Source organism: Salvelinus alpinus, chromosome 3, assembly GCF_045679555.1.
Source record: "Salvelinus alpinus chromosome 3, SLU_Salpinus.1, whole genome shotgun sequence".
Lineage (NCBI taxonomy): Eukaryota > Metazoa > Chordata > Actinopteri > Salmoniformes > Salmonidae > Salvelinus > Salvelinus alpinus.
Genome location: NC_092088.1, coordinates 80209369 through 80226668, shown reverse-complemented (window position 1 = coordinate 80226668; position 17300 = coordinate 80209369). Strand labels below are relative to the sequence as shown.

At 42.9% G+C, this 17300-nt stretch overlaps 1 protein-coding gene across 2 annotated transcripts in view; it reads right to left on the bottom strand.

Moving 5' to 3' along the window:
• Positions 1-416: 416 nt before the first annotated feature.
• Positions 417-17300, bottom strand: part of LOC139571428 (mitogen-activated protein kinase kinase kinase 21-like) — a 37517-nt gene continuing 20633 nt past the window's right edge. Inside the window, exons 5-10 of one of the 2 annotated variants that reach the window (XM_071394290.1) lie at positions 14161-14401; positions 13304-13414; positions 5532-5682; positions 5332-5429; positions 4480-5259; positions 417-4335 (exon numbers count right to left, since the gene is read on the bottom strand). In XM_071394290.1, coding sequence (XP_071250391.1) covers positions 3941-4335; positions 4480-5259; positions 5332-5429; positions 5532-5682; positions 13304-13414; positions 14161-14401 — 1776 coding nt within the window. In that variant the 3' untranslated portion in view covers positions 417-3940. The remainder of the gene's footprint in view (positions 4336-4479; positions 5260-5331; positions 5430-5531; positions 5683-13303; positions 13415-14160; positions 14402-17300) is intronic. The other variant, XM_071394291.1, reaches the window with a different exon arrangement.

Genomic DNA, 17300 nt, shown 5'->3' with positions numbered 1-17300 from the left:
ATATGTGGTTGTTTTACCTACCTTAGTTGATTGAGGGTGCATAGTTGATATATATGTGGTTGTTTTACCTACCTTAGTTGATTGATGTGGTTGTTTTACCTACCTTAGTTGATTGATGTGGTTGTTTTACCTACCTTAGTTGATATATATGTGGTTGTTTTACCTACCTTAGTTGATTGATGTGGTTGTTTTACCTACCTTAGTTGATATATATGTGGTTGTTTTACCTACCTTAGTTGATATATATGTGGTTGTTTTACCTACCTTAGTTGATTGATGTGGTTGTTTTACCTACCTTAGTTGAATGCACTGACTAAGTCACTCTGGATAAGTGTCTGCTAAATGTCCAAAATCTAAAAAAGAAAATGTAAATGACTAATTCCACTGTCTGTATTCAAATGCAAATAGTCTACTCATTTTGCTTTGATCAACATATCCTTGAGGAGATCTTTATTTACACAAGTGACATGTGTCAAGAAAAACAATTCAAATCTACAATTCCTAAATTGCAATATTAGATCTTACAATAAATAATTTTGTATAAGATGGAGAATTTGATCTCTTTACATTCTACCTCATACTGTATCTTAAACATCACTATACCGTCTTAGAACAGAAGGTTCTGGATAGAACCAAAAGGGGTTCTATACTTGCTTCATATGGCACCCCTAAAATGTTCTATATAGAACCCAAGAGTTCTATATGGTACCAGTTGTGGTTCAGTGAAGAACCCCTAGGGTTCTGACCAAACAACCCTACAAGAGGGTTCTATATAGAACCTTTAGGGGTGCCACATATGAAGCAAGCATAGAACCCTTTATGGTCTATCCAGAACCTTTTTTTCTAAGAGTGTAGATTTGGTTCCGTTTTCACCAACCTATATGGAGCATGACATGGGATAGACTCATACAATATATTTAATTATTTAGTGTCACACGTGCAAAGTCAGTAGTTTTAACCCCACACAATTTAGGGAAATTAAACTTTCTATTATGCTCAGACTTAGTTTTGAATTGATTTGTAACAGAATGCCAATGTTCTCAGACCATGGATTTTGCTAACCATTTAACCATCAAATAAAAGGGAAAGGGGGATACCTAGTCAGTTGTACAACAATGCATTCAACTGAAATGTGTTTTCCGCATTTAACCCAACCCCTCTGAATCAGAGAGGTGCGGGGGGCTGCCATGTGTATTATACATGTATAATATCATTTTTTGTTTTAAAAATCATACATTTTCTTTACTGATTTAACCTCGTCTAAGTAGTAGGAGAAGAATCTATTAATCCCAAAGCCACTCCTGAGGTAAACATTGTTCCTTAAAACACCATACAGGTGATTTATTCTGAGACCAAAAAACTAGAATACTGTACATACACTAGGTCACAAATAAAAGTATGTAGATGGGTACTATGTAACAAACTTTTTTTTAAATAAAATACATTTGTCAATTTGACTTAAATAATTTCAAACCAAATGGCTGGTTAAAAATACAGTATAAAAAATCTGTCTCATGAACTATGAGCTTTGGTGATAGTTTTGGGAACAGGAGACATTACATTATTTTGTCTCTCAACACAGACTGTCTGCAGATCAACAGCAGAGCTCCTTCCCGTGTATCTTGCAGCTTGTTGAGTGCAACACCACTCCGACTACACAAGCACTTAGTGTACGGGAAGTCAATGTCTCACACGAGTGGAATGATTGTGCTTTGTCAATCGCCCTGCTAGCCTAGTCTCATACTATATGTGCTGTAGCAAACTCTATCATAACCATGAGCCATACTGTATAAGACTAAACTATTGGCTTACATGGTCCTCCAGAGGCTGGATATCATCATCACCTAGTCATCCTACTACAGGTTATTACACTCAGAGAGGAGTCTGAAAAGTGGTCACGTCACCAGAGTTTCTTTGACCATGTCCTCATAACATCTACACAGCACTATTGCAGCTGTTGGTCCACGCAGGTTATTGAGAAGACATGTCATACTGCATGTCTGCAAATTAATATTTGCCTCCCACAGTGAGACTACTTGCAGCATAATTAATTCATTGATTTGAGACCCAACATGAAACATTTCAGAGAATACTATTTCATTATAATTACTGTATTTCAGTCCATTTTCATTCCAAGATACTAAGACAACAAAAATAGGCATTTTGGTCTTGATTTCCAGGTATTGACACTACACAAGGTAAAGGGTATGGATTCACATTTGTTTGGTATGGTCATCTTGAGTTGATTTACATTTCCAGAAAGAACATGGAGGGTTTGAGGATTCACACTGGTTCAAAGACCTATCATTCTAATCAGACAGCCATTCTTGAAGTGGTTTAAGTATGCTTGCGAGTATAAAAGTAAGAAGTTTGAGGTCAACTGACGTATTCCTGTTAACATGGGGATACATGAAGATAAAACAACGCTGGGATTCTGTGGTGTGAACAAAAACACTGATAAACAGGTTTGATCAGTATGTACTGTATGTTGCCATCTCAATCACTTGAACCAGTTTCCTCACACAGAGCTAACACAATGCTAATAAAAAGGAAGATAAGGCAAAAAAAATACTTAAGTTGTTGTTCAATTAATGGAATGCTTAACATGTCAGGATATAGCAGGGACTCCAGCTTTGACAGTGATGAGATTTGATCTCAAAGGCAGTGTTAAAAAAAAGCTATTCTTCCAGTTGTAGTGACTTCAACAGCTGTCTGGGATGTACTGTTAGGAATGTCGATTTAAATAAAGAGAAAGTGCTCATGATTTAAACAGAACTACAAAAAGAGAGATTTAACATTCGGTATTCTTTGTAAATGGGGACGAACAACAATACATTGGATATTTACGGACAGTTTTACTTGTTGCTCAGTACTAATGACTTGCATGGTACTTAAATGGAGACTGAATATTCAGATGATAACAATTTGTGTAGTTTAGTGGCATCAGAGACAGTTCCTGTCAGCTTTTTATGTTAATATGAAAATGATTGCTAATGAATACAGCATTTAACTGTTACTCAAACAAGTATTGAAATATATTTAATTCCCATCTCTTTGTTCTTCAAAATAGTGTTTTCACAGGAACCTAGGTAGACTAACCCCCATGTGAACTGATTTCGAGCCAAATGGTCATATTCCACATAAACCATAGCAGCTAATAATGCTGAATAGTCTTTATGTACAGTACTGGTACTAGTCCAGCTGCTGGTAAGGCTTGTCGTATAGTGGTAGAAGTAGAAGCTGACCAGGCCTAGTTTAGTGTTTCAGTGTTGAGACTAGGTTCTCCAGTGTTGTTGGTTGCACTGTTACAGATGTAGGATCTTAATTTGATCGCCCTGTTGCAGAAGAACTGTCCTGCTGCAGCATTATTTTCCTGCTGTAGCAAACTGGCTCAAATTAAGATCCTACATTTGTAAATCTGTCAGTTGCGCCACATGTTGATGACTTCAATATTACCTCTCAGACATTGGACAGAACTCATCCTAAAATAAACACTGTTGTATCTGTCAATATAAAAACAAAAACAAAATCAATACAATACAAAATAATTACCAGCATTAAATCAAAACGGAGAATAAAAGATCCACAGACAAAAGCAAATTAACATTTTAACGGAAGCATCATTTTGTAACTTAAGATGCCATGGTCCTAACCAGTATGTGCGCACAAAAATGTAAACATTTCTGCAACAACAAAAAATTAAATGTGTTCCTTCGTTGTTCAATCAACCTGATGCTATTGAAACACGTTTTTCCAATATTAAATTACCTATCAAAATATTACAGAATAAATAAAGTGTTCAGCAGCAGTGGCCTACATTCAGGTAAAAACCACAGGAGGGCAGTGGAATGCCCTGGAATGTCAAATAAGACTTGTTGATCCAACTCATAAACGTTACTTAGAGATTGGATCCTGGTAATAAGGCAGCTTATTTCTGCTATCACAAGAATTTTTTCTCTAGTTCGAAGACGGAGGGGCGACTGGGGCCGCTCTGAATTCGACAGAGGGGCACGGTACAGTCACGTTTCTGCCCCTCCGTGTCCATATCCAGCAGAGAGCAGTCCATCTTGACCTCGGCGGAGGAGAGGACGATGTTGAGGCTCCTGGCGCTCTTCTCTCCAGAATAGTGGCCCAGGGAGTAGCTTTTGTTGCGGCCCCTCAGGAGACCCCATGAGTGGGGTTTGCCCCGGAGGGACAAAGGCCGGGACCTGGAGGTGACAGTCTCCCCACTAGCTGCTCTCTTAGGGGTGTCCTCCCTGTCAGACTTCTTCTTCTGAGAGGTCGTGGTGGAAGACTGTCCCGATGAAGTTGTGAGAGAGCCAGATGTACCGTTAGCTGGGGACAGAAAGGAGAAACAGAGGCTGTTTCATTGTTCACGCATCATTTGTACAGTGGTGTCACCTCACAATCAAACACTACTGCATTAAATATATACAGTCTCTATGTGTCACCCACGGTCCTGATGTCACGTTCACTCACTGTCCTGAATGATGGCTGACTTCTTCCTCCGGAGGCGAGAGCCCATGCTTTGACTGTGAGTCTTCTCTAGGGCAGCAGGCTGGGGGAGGGGGGAGGCCGGAGTCCTGCGGCCGGGCGCCTCTGGAACCTGGGGCTGGGAGCCGCTGCTGGGCTGTGGCCTGGCGTGCGACAGGTTGACAGGGGCCACTTCCTTCACAGGGCTGGGCTCTGGCCCCTCCGAGGCTGACCGCAGGAGGCTCTTGGTGGAGTTATACACTGAGATGGAAGACATGGAGATGAGGTTGATGGGGCTTTGGGAGGCTGCCTCCTCCTTATGGGAAGAACGTCCACCAGGGAAGCGTGTGGCGCGCTGGAACAGACCCTCTTTCTTTTTCTTCTCCACGCTGGGCTGAGGCTCAGGGTCATCTGCCGGTGGGGCCTTGAGCACATCACGCAGGTCAAAGCCCAATGCCACCGAGGCCAGCATAGAGGCACAGCAGTAGAGTACGGTGTCTGTCCGGCGACGAGCGGAGGTCCTCTTCAGGCTGTTGGTGGGGGTGTGCTGGGGGGTGGTGCTGGTGGAGCTGGCTGAGGTGGTGCTGGAGTCCTCCAGGCTTTCCCCAGGGCAGCTTCCTGCCGTCCCCTCGCCCCCCTGCTGCTTCTCATCTTTCCACAGAGGTAGATCGATGTACACCTGATTGGGGAACTTCAGTTGCTTTGGTTTGGTGTTGTCCGATCCATCCGGCGAGCACATCTCTTCTTTACTGGTCCCTGAACATGAAGGACGAGGACAGAGACAGGCTGTTGACAGGAACTAAGAAATGGTCTTGTTGTGTTCCATCTGATTATATTAGAAGACACATTTCCCCTCACCTTGCTGCTCTGCAAACAACGCAGCCAACGGAACAGACTTCTGGGACTTCCCCAGACTGGTGGACCAGGGGTTGTTTCCATCAGACAGTGGCCTCACTCTGCCAGGACAAGTCAGTTTCATAAAACAACCCACACAGACACAATGAAGATGACAGAAGAAATAATGAACAGAGATGAAAAGAAACCCTAATGTCCTGTACCTTTCAGCACAATTTCCCCGCTCCTTGGTCTGAACGGAGCTCGGTCCCCACGTTCGCCCCTTCTTCTTAATCCCCTTCTTGACGTCATCAAACTCCTCCGGCTTGTAGATGGTGCTTCGTCCCCATGTCCTGTTGCTCTCGTCCAGAGTCACTGTGATGAAGGAGAGAACATCAGTCAACAACTGGCAGAGTACTCCAATACACCAGTGACAAATCTGAGTGTCCAGGCCAACAGCAGTTACAGTTCCAGCCAAATATATTGGCACCTTTGCACTTTCTTAAATAATTCCCTATTTCTTCTAGAATAAGTTGAAAATCCAATAACAAGGTGTGGTGACAAATACTTTTAAAATGAAACTTATTTTAGAAGAAATAGGGAATTATTTAAGAAAAGTACAAGGGTGCCAATATATTTTAGACTTCAACCACTTGAGTAGCATTTAGAGGACTGGATGATTTGAGAAGATAACCTCCACCATCAACCGCAATGGGAAATATTCATATAATCACTGCAGCTGAACAGTGGTTAGGAAATCAAAAATACTCTGTATATAGATATGTGAACATTTCAAGAACACGTTGGGTTGCAAATTAAGAGAACACCTGTGATCAGGTGATTAACATTACAGGTTACAAATGACCTCGGATGCATCCCAACGTGTCCTTCATTTCAAAGCAAACCTATATTATTATTATTAGTAAAAACGCTGCGATGCAGTGCCCTAGACCACTGCGCCACCCGGGAGGCTGAGTTGAAGCTCCTGACGAACAGTTCTTGTGCTGACGCAGTTTGGAACTCGGTAGTGAGGGTTGCAACCGAGGACAGACAATTTTTATGCGCTTCAGCGGTCCCATTCTGTCAGCTTGTGTGGCCTAACACTTCGCGGCTGAGCAGTTGCTGCTCCTAGACGTTTCCACTTCACAATAACAGCACTTACAGTTGACCGGGGCAGCTCTAGCCGGGCAGAAATTTGACAAACTGACTTGTTGGAAAGGTGGCATCCTATGACGGTGCCATGTTGAAAGTCACCGAGCTCTTCAGTAAGGCCATTCTATTGCCAATGTTTGTCTATGCAGATTGCATGGCTGTGTGCTCGATTTGATACACCTGTGAGCATCGGGTGTGGCTGAAATAGCCGAATCCATTCATTTGAAGGGGTGTCCAGATACTTTTGTATATATAATGTAGTACTTTTCAAAGAATCTCTAAGCGTTTCAAATCACAAAAAAAGATAACCAATTTAGAAAAACAACACCACAACATCATGACAGTCATTGTGTGGTCATCGGAGGGAGGTAGGCAGGAAGTGCGCTGTCATCAAGATGTCTCTGGCTTTTCTGTAGTAGAACTGAGATTAAGTTTGGACTCCGTAGTAGATAGCTAGCTAGCTACTCGTTCACTACAACCAAAATTAAGCACTCACTTGGATGCTGCTACGGCAGTTACGTGGCCCCAGAAAGTACACCACCTTTCAATAATAAATCAATATTATATACAATTTTCAAAATACAGGGTATGCTTTTTTTTGATAAAAATAAACGGAATCGAGCTAAGCACAGGGAAAATCCTAGAGGAAACCTGGTTCAGTCTGCTTTCCAACTAAGGTTGACCCCAATTAGTCTAATGATTGATTGTTAGGCTGTAACAATGCCGAGGGCTCTGTATAACTCCGCATGATTGGTTGACGGTAGGTGGGGGCAGTACATCCTGTATAAACACAAACTCACTTCCTTGACAACAGCTCTGCACTGCTCCATGAAGCGCAAGAAGTATGAATGCCCTGCCTTCTACTGAGGTCGTATCCCTGTAAATGCTGCATGGCCAATGCAGACGTCGGATTGACCATGCGACCAGATGCACAATGCACTTCTCTCTCCAGAATGCGCTCTCTCCTGCCGATTTGTGCACATTCAGTTTCATAACTTCATTGTGTGAATTGTTTGCATTTGATTGTTAGTGTATATCAATTCCCCATTACATAATCACCAGCCGTACATTTACAGTTAATTCCTATAATTTCTAATCTACAATGTTTGTTACTTTGGTTAAGGTAATTTATTTTAATGCATTCAATATTATTATTCCAGTCTTCCTGTTCCCATTGTTTGAGTGGACACATTGAAGCTATTCTACACTTGTGAGAAACAAGTTTTTGTTTTGTTTTGTCAATTTAGTCATTGTCTTTTGTTTGGAGCACTCCTGTCAATGTTGAGTAACGACGCACACGCATAGATAAATCACCGATCATCGCACCGATAAATCCACTATAATTGAGAATTTCAATAAGCATTTCTCTACGGCTGGCCATGCTTTCCACCTGGCTACCCCTACCCCGGTCAACTGCCCGGCACCCTCCACAGCAACCCGCCAAAGCCCCCACCATTTCTCCTTCACCCAAATCCAGATAGCTGATGTTCTGAAAGAGCTGCAAAATCTGGACCCCTACAAATCAGCCGGGCTAGAGAATCTGGACCCTCTCTTTCTAAAATTATCCGCCAAAATTGTTGCAACCCCTATTACTAGCCTGTTCAACCTCTCTTTCGTATCGTCTGAGATTCCCACAGTTTGAAAAGCTTCCACGGTCATCCCCCTCTTCAAAAGGGGTGACACTCTAGACCCAAACTGCTACAGACCTATATCTATCCTACCCTGTCTTTCTAAGGTCTTCGAAAGCCAAGTTAACAAACAGATCACCGACCATTTCGAATCCCACCGTACCTTCTCCGCTATGCAATCTGGTTTCAGAGCTGGTCATGGGTGCTCCTCAGCCACGCTCAAGGTCCTAAACGACATCATAACCGCCATCGATAAGAGACATTACCGCGCAGCCGTATTCATCGACCTGACCAAGGCTTTCGACTCTGTCAATCACTACGTTCTTATTGGCAGACTCGACAGCCTTGGTTTCTCAAATGATTGCCTCGCCTGGTTTACCAACTACTTCTCTGATAGAGTTCAGTGTGTCAAATCGGAGGGCCTGTTGTCCAGACCTCTGGCAGTCTCTATGGGGGTGCCACAGGGTTCAATCCTCGGGCCGACTCTCTTCTCTGTATACATCAATGATGTTGCTCTTGCTGCTGGTGATTCTCTGATACACCTCTACGCAGACGACACCATTCTGTATACTTCTGGCCCCTCTTTGGACACTGTGTTAACCTCTCTGGGATCGCGGGACGCTTGCGTCCCAACAGCCTGTTAAAATGTAGAGCGCCAGATTCAAAAAAAAATCTATAAAATCAAACTTTATTAAATTACACATAAGATACCAAATTAAAGCTACACTCGTTGTGAATCCAGCCAACATGTCAGATTTAAAAAAGGCTTTTCGGCGAAAGCATAAGATGCTATTATCTGATGATAGTACAAAGGCTACACTCTCTTTTTTGACAATTTCAAACATGCCGGCGCTACTCAAAACGCAGAAATAAAATATAAAACATGCATTACCTTTGACGAGATTCTTTTGTTGGCACTCCAATATGTCCCATAAACATCACAAATGGTCCTTTAGTTCGATTAATTCCGTCCATATATATCCAAATTGTCCATTTATTTGGTGCCGTTGTACGAGGAAAAACAGCGTTCAAAATCACGACAAAATATCTAAAAAATTACCTATAAACTTTGCCAAAACATTTCAAAGTACTTTTGTAATACAACTTAAGGTATTTGTAAACGTTAATAATCGATCAAATTGAAGACGGGTCAATCTGTTTTCAATACAGGATATCAACAAACTCACGGTACTTTTCAAGTCTTGCTCAACTCTCAAACATAAACACACGACGTCACTCCACTTCCGGGTCAATATCTTTCTCTGTTTACTAAGGAAAAACCTTAACCTTTTTCCATACAATGGCGACATCCAGTGGAAGCAGTAGAAACTGCGTGGATAGTGATTAGAATTCTGGTGTGCCCATGATAACCCATTGAACATACAGGAACTTAACAATAAAAAAGTTAGTCCTCAGGGTTTTGACTGCTATATAAGTTCTGTTATACTTACAGATATGATTCAAACAGTTTTAGAAACTTCAGAGTGTTTCCTATCCAAATCTACTAATAATATGCATATCTTATATTCTGGGGATGAGTAGCACGAAGTTGAAATTGCGCACGCTATTTTTCCCTAAGTGAAAACTCTGCACCCTATCCTCAAGAAGTTTAACTAACCACCAGACGAGCTTCAATACCATACAACTCTCCTTCCGTGGCCTCCAACTGCTCTTAAACGCAAGTAAAACTAAATGCATGCTATTCAACCGATCACTGCCCGCACCTGCTCGCCCGTCCAGCATCACTACTCTGGACGGCTCTGACTTACGTGGACAACTACAAATACCTAGGTGTCTGGTTAGACTGTAAACTCTCCTTCCAGACTCACATTAAGCATCTCCAATCCAAAATGAAATCTAGAATCGGCTTCCTATATCGCAACAAAGCATCCTTCACTCATGCTGCCAAACATACCCTCGTAAAACTGACCATCCTACCGATCCTCGACTTCGGTGATGTCATCTATAAAATAGCCTCCAACAGTCTACTCAACACACTGGATGCAGTCTATCACAGTGCCATCCGTTTTGTCACCAAAGCCCCATTGCCCCCTGTACGCTCTCGTTGGCTGGCCCTCGCTTCATACTCGTCGCCAAACCCACTGGCTACAGGTTATCTACAAGTCTCTGCCAGGTAAAGCCCCGCCTTATCTCAGCTCACTGGTCACCATAGCAGCACCCACTCGTAGCACGCGCTCCAGCAGGTATATCTCACTGGTCATCCCCAAAGCCAATTCCTCCTTTGGTCGTCTTTCCTTCCAGTTCTCTGCTGCCAATGACTGGAATGAACTGCAAAAATCTCTGAAGCTGGAAACACTTATCTCCCTCACTAGCTTTAAGCACCAGCTGTCAGAGCAGCTCACAGATTACTGCACCTGTACATAGCCCATCTATAATTTAGCCCAAACAACTACCTCTTCCCCTACTGTATTTATTTATTTTGCTCCTTTGCACCCCATTATTTCTATTTCTACTTTGCACATTCTTCCACTGCAAATCTACCATTCCAGTGTTTTACTTGCTATATTGTATTTACCTCGCCACCATGGCCTTTTCTTTGCCTTTACCTCCCTTATCTCACCTCATTTGCTCACATTGTATATAGACTTATTTTTCTACTGTATTATTGACTGTGTGTTTTGTTTATTCCATGTGTAACTCTGTGTTGTTGTATGTGTCGAATTGCTATGCTTTATCTTGGCCAGGTCGCAGTTGTAAATGAGAACTTGTTCTCAACTAGCCTACCTGGTTAAATAAAGGTGAAAAAAATAAAAAATAAATAGAAGTAGGCCTATAGGCTACCTGACAAATCTTTCCAGCTCTCTCCCTTTCGATAACCACTCATCCAGTGGAAACGTCATAAAATAGGCCTACGTAATTATTTCTTTACAGTGCTTGACTTGGACTGAAATAGGTTCCGGTACTCATTTTGGGTGCTGGTACTGTTTCTATTCAGGCGCAGGATTTAATATTCTATAAAGAGGAACAGGAGCTAAAGGAGTAGAACATTTGAGGTGCTGGTACTCAGCTCCGGTGAGCTCCTGCCCAAGTCAAGCCCTGCTTCTTATCCCTTGCGCAAATAGCCTACAGCTGTTTCTGTCCCGAGCTCACTGGCCTGGGGAAACTCTTAGGGCCCAGAATATTTTATACAATGTTGCAAGTTAGCTAGTGCAAGCTTCAGGGCTAATAGTTGATACAATGATTCAAGTTCGTTGCAGACAGGCCATGTGTAGCCAAAGTGATTTATAGGATATTTATCAGGATATTTTCTACCTGCAGGCTGCAATGTTTTTATTTGTTGGCTTTATGTAGGCTACTTTTACATAGTTTGCAATGGCAATAGAAGTTAATTTTTAGGTGTGTATCATGTTCATTTAAGTTTGGATAGAATCTTGATTAACCACATGACAATGATTTTGAGATATGAAGACGTTATTATAAATTAAAATTAAACTTTCACGAAAATGTGCATATGAATACCATAACTGGTATGCAAATCGGTAGAAATGGTAAGAAAAATTCAACATTCAACATGCTCTACAACATTCGCAGAGTACGACCCTGCCTCACACAGGAAGCGGCGCAGGTCCTAATCCAGGCACTTGTCATCTCCCGTCTGGATTACTGCAACTCGCTGTTGGCTGGGCTCCCTGCCTGTACCATTAAACCCCTACAACTCATCCAGAACGCCGCAGCCCGTCTGGTGTTCAACCTTCCCAAGTTCTCTCACGTCACCCCGCTCCTCCGCTCTCTCCACTGGCTTCCAGTTGAAGCTCGCATCCGCTACAAGACCATGGTGCTTGCCTACGGAGCTGTGAGGGGAACGGCACCTCCGTACCTTCAGGCTCTGATCAGGCCCTACACCCAAACAAGGGCACTGCGTTCATCCACCTCTGGCCTGCTCGCCTCCCTACCTCTGAGGAAGTACAGTTCCCGCTCAGCCCAGTCAAAACTGTTCGCTGCTCTGGCACCCCAATGGTGGAACAAACTCCCTCACGACGCCAGGTCAGCGGAGTCAATCACCACCTTCCGGAGACACCTGAAACCCCACCTCTTTAAGGAATACCTAGGATAGGATAAAGTAGTCCTTCTAACCCCCCCCCCCCCTTAAAAGAGTTAGATGCACTATTGTAAAGTGGTTGTTCCACTGGATATCATAAGGTGAATGCACCAATTTGTAAGTCGCTCTGGATAAGAGCGTCTGCTAAATGACTTAAATGTAAATGTAATGAGAAAGGTTGCCGACTCCTCGTGTAGCCTATTACTGGCAACTTCAGGAGAGTAATGGCAGAATCTGTGAAAGCAAGCAGGAGCGGTAGGAGAATAGTTGGGTCAGGTTAAGTTTTTTTCCCTTCTGGTTATCTAGCTGTCTGGCGCCCTCGTGAGGCATCAAACCATAAGCTCAAAGCATCAGACAAACTCGATGCTTATAGTTGATTTTAATAATACACATAGGGTGTGTCTATATATGGAAAAATACACGTATAAAAATGTAAACCAATCTATTGGTTTAAAGAACAGACAACATTTGGTCGACCAATTTTTTGGGGGGACGGGGACAGCCCTATTTCCAACAGACACTTGGAGACAAATTCACCTTTCAGCAGGACATTAACCTAAAACACAAGGCTAAATATACACTGGAGTTGCTTACCAAGATGACATTGAATGTTCCTGAGTGGCCTAGATAGTTTTGACTTAAAATCGGCTTGAAAAGCTATGGCAAGACTTGATAATGGCTGTCTAGCAATGATCAACAACCAACTTTTTAAAGAATAATGTGCAAATATTGTACAATCCAGGTGTACAAAAGCTCTTAGAAACTTACCCAGAAAGACTCACAGCTGTAATTGCTGCCACAGGTGATTCTAACATGTATTGACTCAAGGGTGTGTATACTTATGTAAATTAGATATTTAATTTAATAAATTTGCAAACATTTTTAAAAACATGTTTTTACTTTGTCATGATGGGGTATTGTGTGTAGATGGGAAAAATAATCTATTTAATTAATTTTGAATTCAGGCTGTAACAAAACAAAAAACGGAATAAATCAAGGGGTATGAATACTTTCTGAAGGCACTGGATGCCATGATAAGGCACACGTACAAAGCTTTGTTTCACAGCACACTTAAGCACATACTTTATTTGATACTTATGTATCTGACCCAGGTCTGACGTGTTGCAGTATGTTGGATTGTCTGAGGTGTACTTACACTGGATGGCCCGGAGGCGGGGTATGAGTGTGGGGCTGCTGGGGGGGCTGGTGTTCAGACTCCTACTGTCCATGGAGGGTGACGCCTGCACCGTGATCTTGTGCTGGAAATCTAGAAAACAGAGACACAGGTAAGGGTGGTCGGTCACTTTGACCATTGGTGTAATCTCTCGTTGACAGACTACGTAACATAAAAAGGTATTGTAACGTCTGTCAAAAGACTGGCATGCAACGACCAATGAGCGAAAGTAGTTCCGCTTTGACTAGTCTTAGTCAAAGTATGCTCTGGATAAGAGCGTCTGCTAAATGACTTAAATGTAAATGTAAATGTAGTATGCTGTCTAGTTAATATGCTGTCCTACATGATGTCTAGTCAGTATGCTGTCCTCCATGATGTCTTGTCAGTATGCTGTCCTCCATGATGTCTTGTCAGTATGCTGTCCTCCATTATGTCTTGTCAGTATGCTGTCCTCCATTATGTCTTGTCAGTATGCTGTCCTCCATTATGTCTTGTCAGTATGCTGTCCTCCATTATGTCTTGTCAGTATGCTGTCCTCCATTATGTCTTGTCAGTATGCTGTCCTCCATTATGTCTTGTCAGTATGCTGTCCTCCATTATGTCTTGTCAGTATGCTGTCCTCCATTATGTCTTGTCACTATGCTGTCCTCCATGATGTCTTGTCAGTATGCTGTCATACGTCTATGATAGATTCTAACAGAGCTTCTAAATAAAGATAGGTGTAAATCTATTGAACTTTTTGTCAACTCGAAGGTAACACTGACTTTGACAAAGACAGACTATCAGCCAACCCGACAAGACAGAAAGAGAGTCAGAAACAGACAGACAGAAGCACCCACCTGAGGGCAGGCTGATGCGGTTGCCGTCCTTGAGTTTGAGGCGGCTGCGTTTGAACTTGCCCTTCCTCTTCTTGACGTTGGGCTTGTCCTTGTTGAGCTGAAAGATGAGGATGTTGAGTTCCCTCTCCAACACGTTGATCTCTCTCGCCGCCAGCTGCTGCTCCCTCCTCTTCAGCAGCTCCTCGTGGGACTTCTGCTGCAGCGCCGCATGCGTCAGCTCCTCCTCCCGTGAACGCAGCTCCTACAGGAACACATGGAGGGTCAGACGAATAGATGGACAACTCTGTATGATAAGGGCCGCGTTCCTCTGCCCAGGCGTTGCTGACGCATGCCAGATCTTACAACGCCTGGATAGGTATTTTACGTATCAGGCAGGGGTGCCCGCCCCTGCTATACAATAGTAGGGAAAACACTACCATAATGATCCACACACAGGTTCCAGGCAGTGCATTATTTCCTTAGCCCTTCTGTCTGTCATTTCTACTAAAAATAACTTGCATACCTTCATTGTTCACGCATTTCACAGATTGAACTCTGTAAATGATAAGAAACAAAGTTCTCTGCAAACACAGCAGTGATCAGTGCTCTTCCCCCCCAACCTTCACAATCAGTGAACTTACTCTGGTTGATAGAAAAACAAAGCATTAGCTTTAAGCTAGAGTGGCCTGTGACCCTCAGCCACTCAGTCCACAGAGCTGTCCCAGGCCCTCTGTCTGCAGTAACAGCAAGGTGGGCCCATTGTAGTGCTGCATGGCACTGAAGCATAGCCCTTACTGAAGGAAAGCTCCTTTAAGAGAGGCTGGCCAGCACTCACAAGTTGTAAATCTCAACTGGCTTTATGGAGCTTTGCAGAAATGTTGTGGTGCTCGGGGAGAGGATGACTAAGCCAAAGATCACAAGCTAAAGGGGGCCCTCAGTTTCTGAGGCACATCCACAGAGATGTAGAGAGTCCTTTGACTGATTGGGTAAGAGGCTTCTCCATCGCTTGATCGTCAACTAGGTTGTGAATGAGTAGGGTTGACAAAATCACTTGAACTATTACGTAGAGCAGCATTTGGATTTTGTTTTGGTTCCTCTCAGAAAACATAATAATCCTTAAATGAATGACTTCTGCAAAGCAGCTTTACAAACCCACTGGAGTGAAATGAGATATGTTATGTAACAACGTTGCAACTTGTGAGGTAGAAAAAATATACAATAATTTCATTGTTAAAAAGAACAGAAAAACAATAGCCCTATATCTGGACTCAAAACTTCACTTTGTATTTACAGAAGAAATACGTTTTGCAAAATGGCGCATGAAGCAAGCTGAACCTCACTTTACCTACAGGCCTAGGGTCAGACTTCAGCCCCTCAGAAATATACATGAAGCAAGCTGAACCTCACTTTACCTACAAGCCTAGGGTCAGACTTAAAGCCCCTCAAAAATATACATGAAGCAAGCTGAACCTCACTTTACCTACAGGCCTAGGGTCAGACTTCAGCCGCTCAGAAATATACATGAAGCAAGCTGAACCTCACTTTACCTACAGGCCTAGGGTCAGACTTAAAGCCCCTCAAAAATATACATGAAGCAAGCTGAACCTCACTTTACCTACAGGCCTAGGGTCAGACTTCAGCCCCTCAGAAATATACATGAAGCATGCTGAACCTCACTTTACCTACAGGCCTAGGGTCAGACTTAAAGCCCCTCAAAAATATACATGAAGCAAGCTGAACCTCACTTTACCTACAGGCCTAGGGTCAGACTTCAGCCGCTCAGAAATATACATGAAGCAAGCTGAACCTCACTTTACCTACAGGCCTAGGGTCAGACTTAAAGCCCCTCAAAAATATACATGAAGCAAGCTGAACCTCACTTTACCTACAGGCCTAGGGTCAGACTTCAGCCCCTCAGAAATATACATGAAGCAAGCTGAACCTCACTTTACCTACAGGCCTAGGGTCAGACTTCAGCCGCTCAGAAATATACATGAAGCAAGCTGAACCTCACTTTACCTACAGGCCTAGGGTCAGACTTAAAGCCCCTCAAAAATATACATGAAGCAAGCTGAACCTCACTTTACCTACAGGCCTAGGGTCAGACTTCAGCCCCTCAGAAATATACATGAAGCAAGCTGAACCTCACTTTACCTACAGGCCTAGGGTCAGACTTCAGCCGCTCAGAAATATACATGAAGCAAGCTGAACCTCACTTTACCTACAGGCCTAGGGTCAGACTTCAGCCTCTCAGAAATATACATGAAGCAAGCTGAACCTCACTTTACCTACAGGCCTAGGGTCAGACTTCAGCCTCTCAGAAATATACATGAAGCAAGCTGAACCTCACTTTACCTACAAGCCTAGGGTTAGACTTAAAGCCCCTCAAAAATACATATGGATAAGTGTTTCAGATCATATGCAACCCCTAACTATGAAATGTAGAAACTCACACTCAGTAGGAACAGTGTGTGACTATCTGTGCTTCCGTTACATCGTTATCCTTTTAGAGGTAATTAAATGAACCAGTGTCATATGGGGAAACAACATGAAGAATTGACATACTAGACAATCCCTGGGAGAGCTTTGGTATATTGCACCATTTGCCAAGTTTGATGCTTAACGATTCAGCTGAAGTTGCAGGAAAGGGCATTCTCAATACAGCAATTACAAATCCCATTTGATTTAACGAGGAGGGACTAAGGAAAGCAGCTTATTGCATTACCAAGGGGAAATACTTAAAACCATCAACGCTAATAGCTTGTTTTGTTAAAGATACGATTAGCTCGCCTACAGAAAGTAACCAATTAAAATCAAAGCCGATCAAAGCACTCCCTTAACTACAGGTTTATTGCATCGCTGCCTTCCACGTGCTTCTAACCTTGTACTTTACACAGTGGAAAGGTCTTGTTCCCACATTGGGTTCATATTGGAGGTTTACCTATACAATGTATCTACTTAATGAGTCACAAAGGATGAGTCTAAGTTATGAACAGGACAAATGTACTTAAGGAACATAAAAAATACATTGTACAATTTCTCTCAATGTGTCCTGACTACTGAAAATGCCATGTGAATGGTGAGAGGCGCTGTTTGGGAATACATCCCCCCTACGCTGATCAACTGAACAAAGACATACAGGGAGAGAGGTGACATTTGCA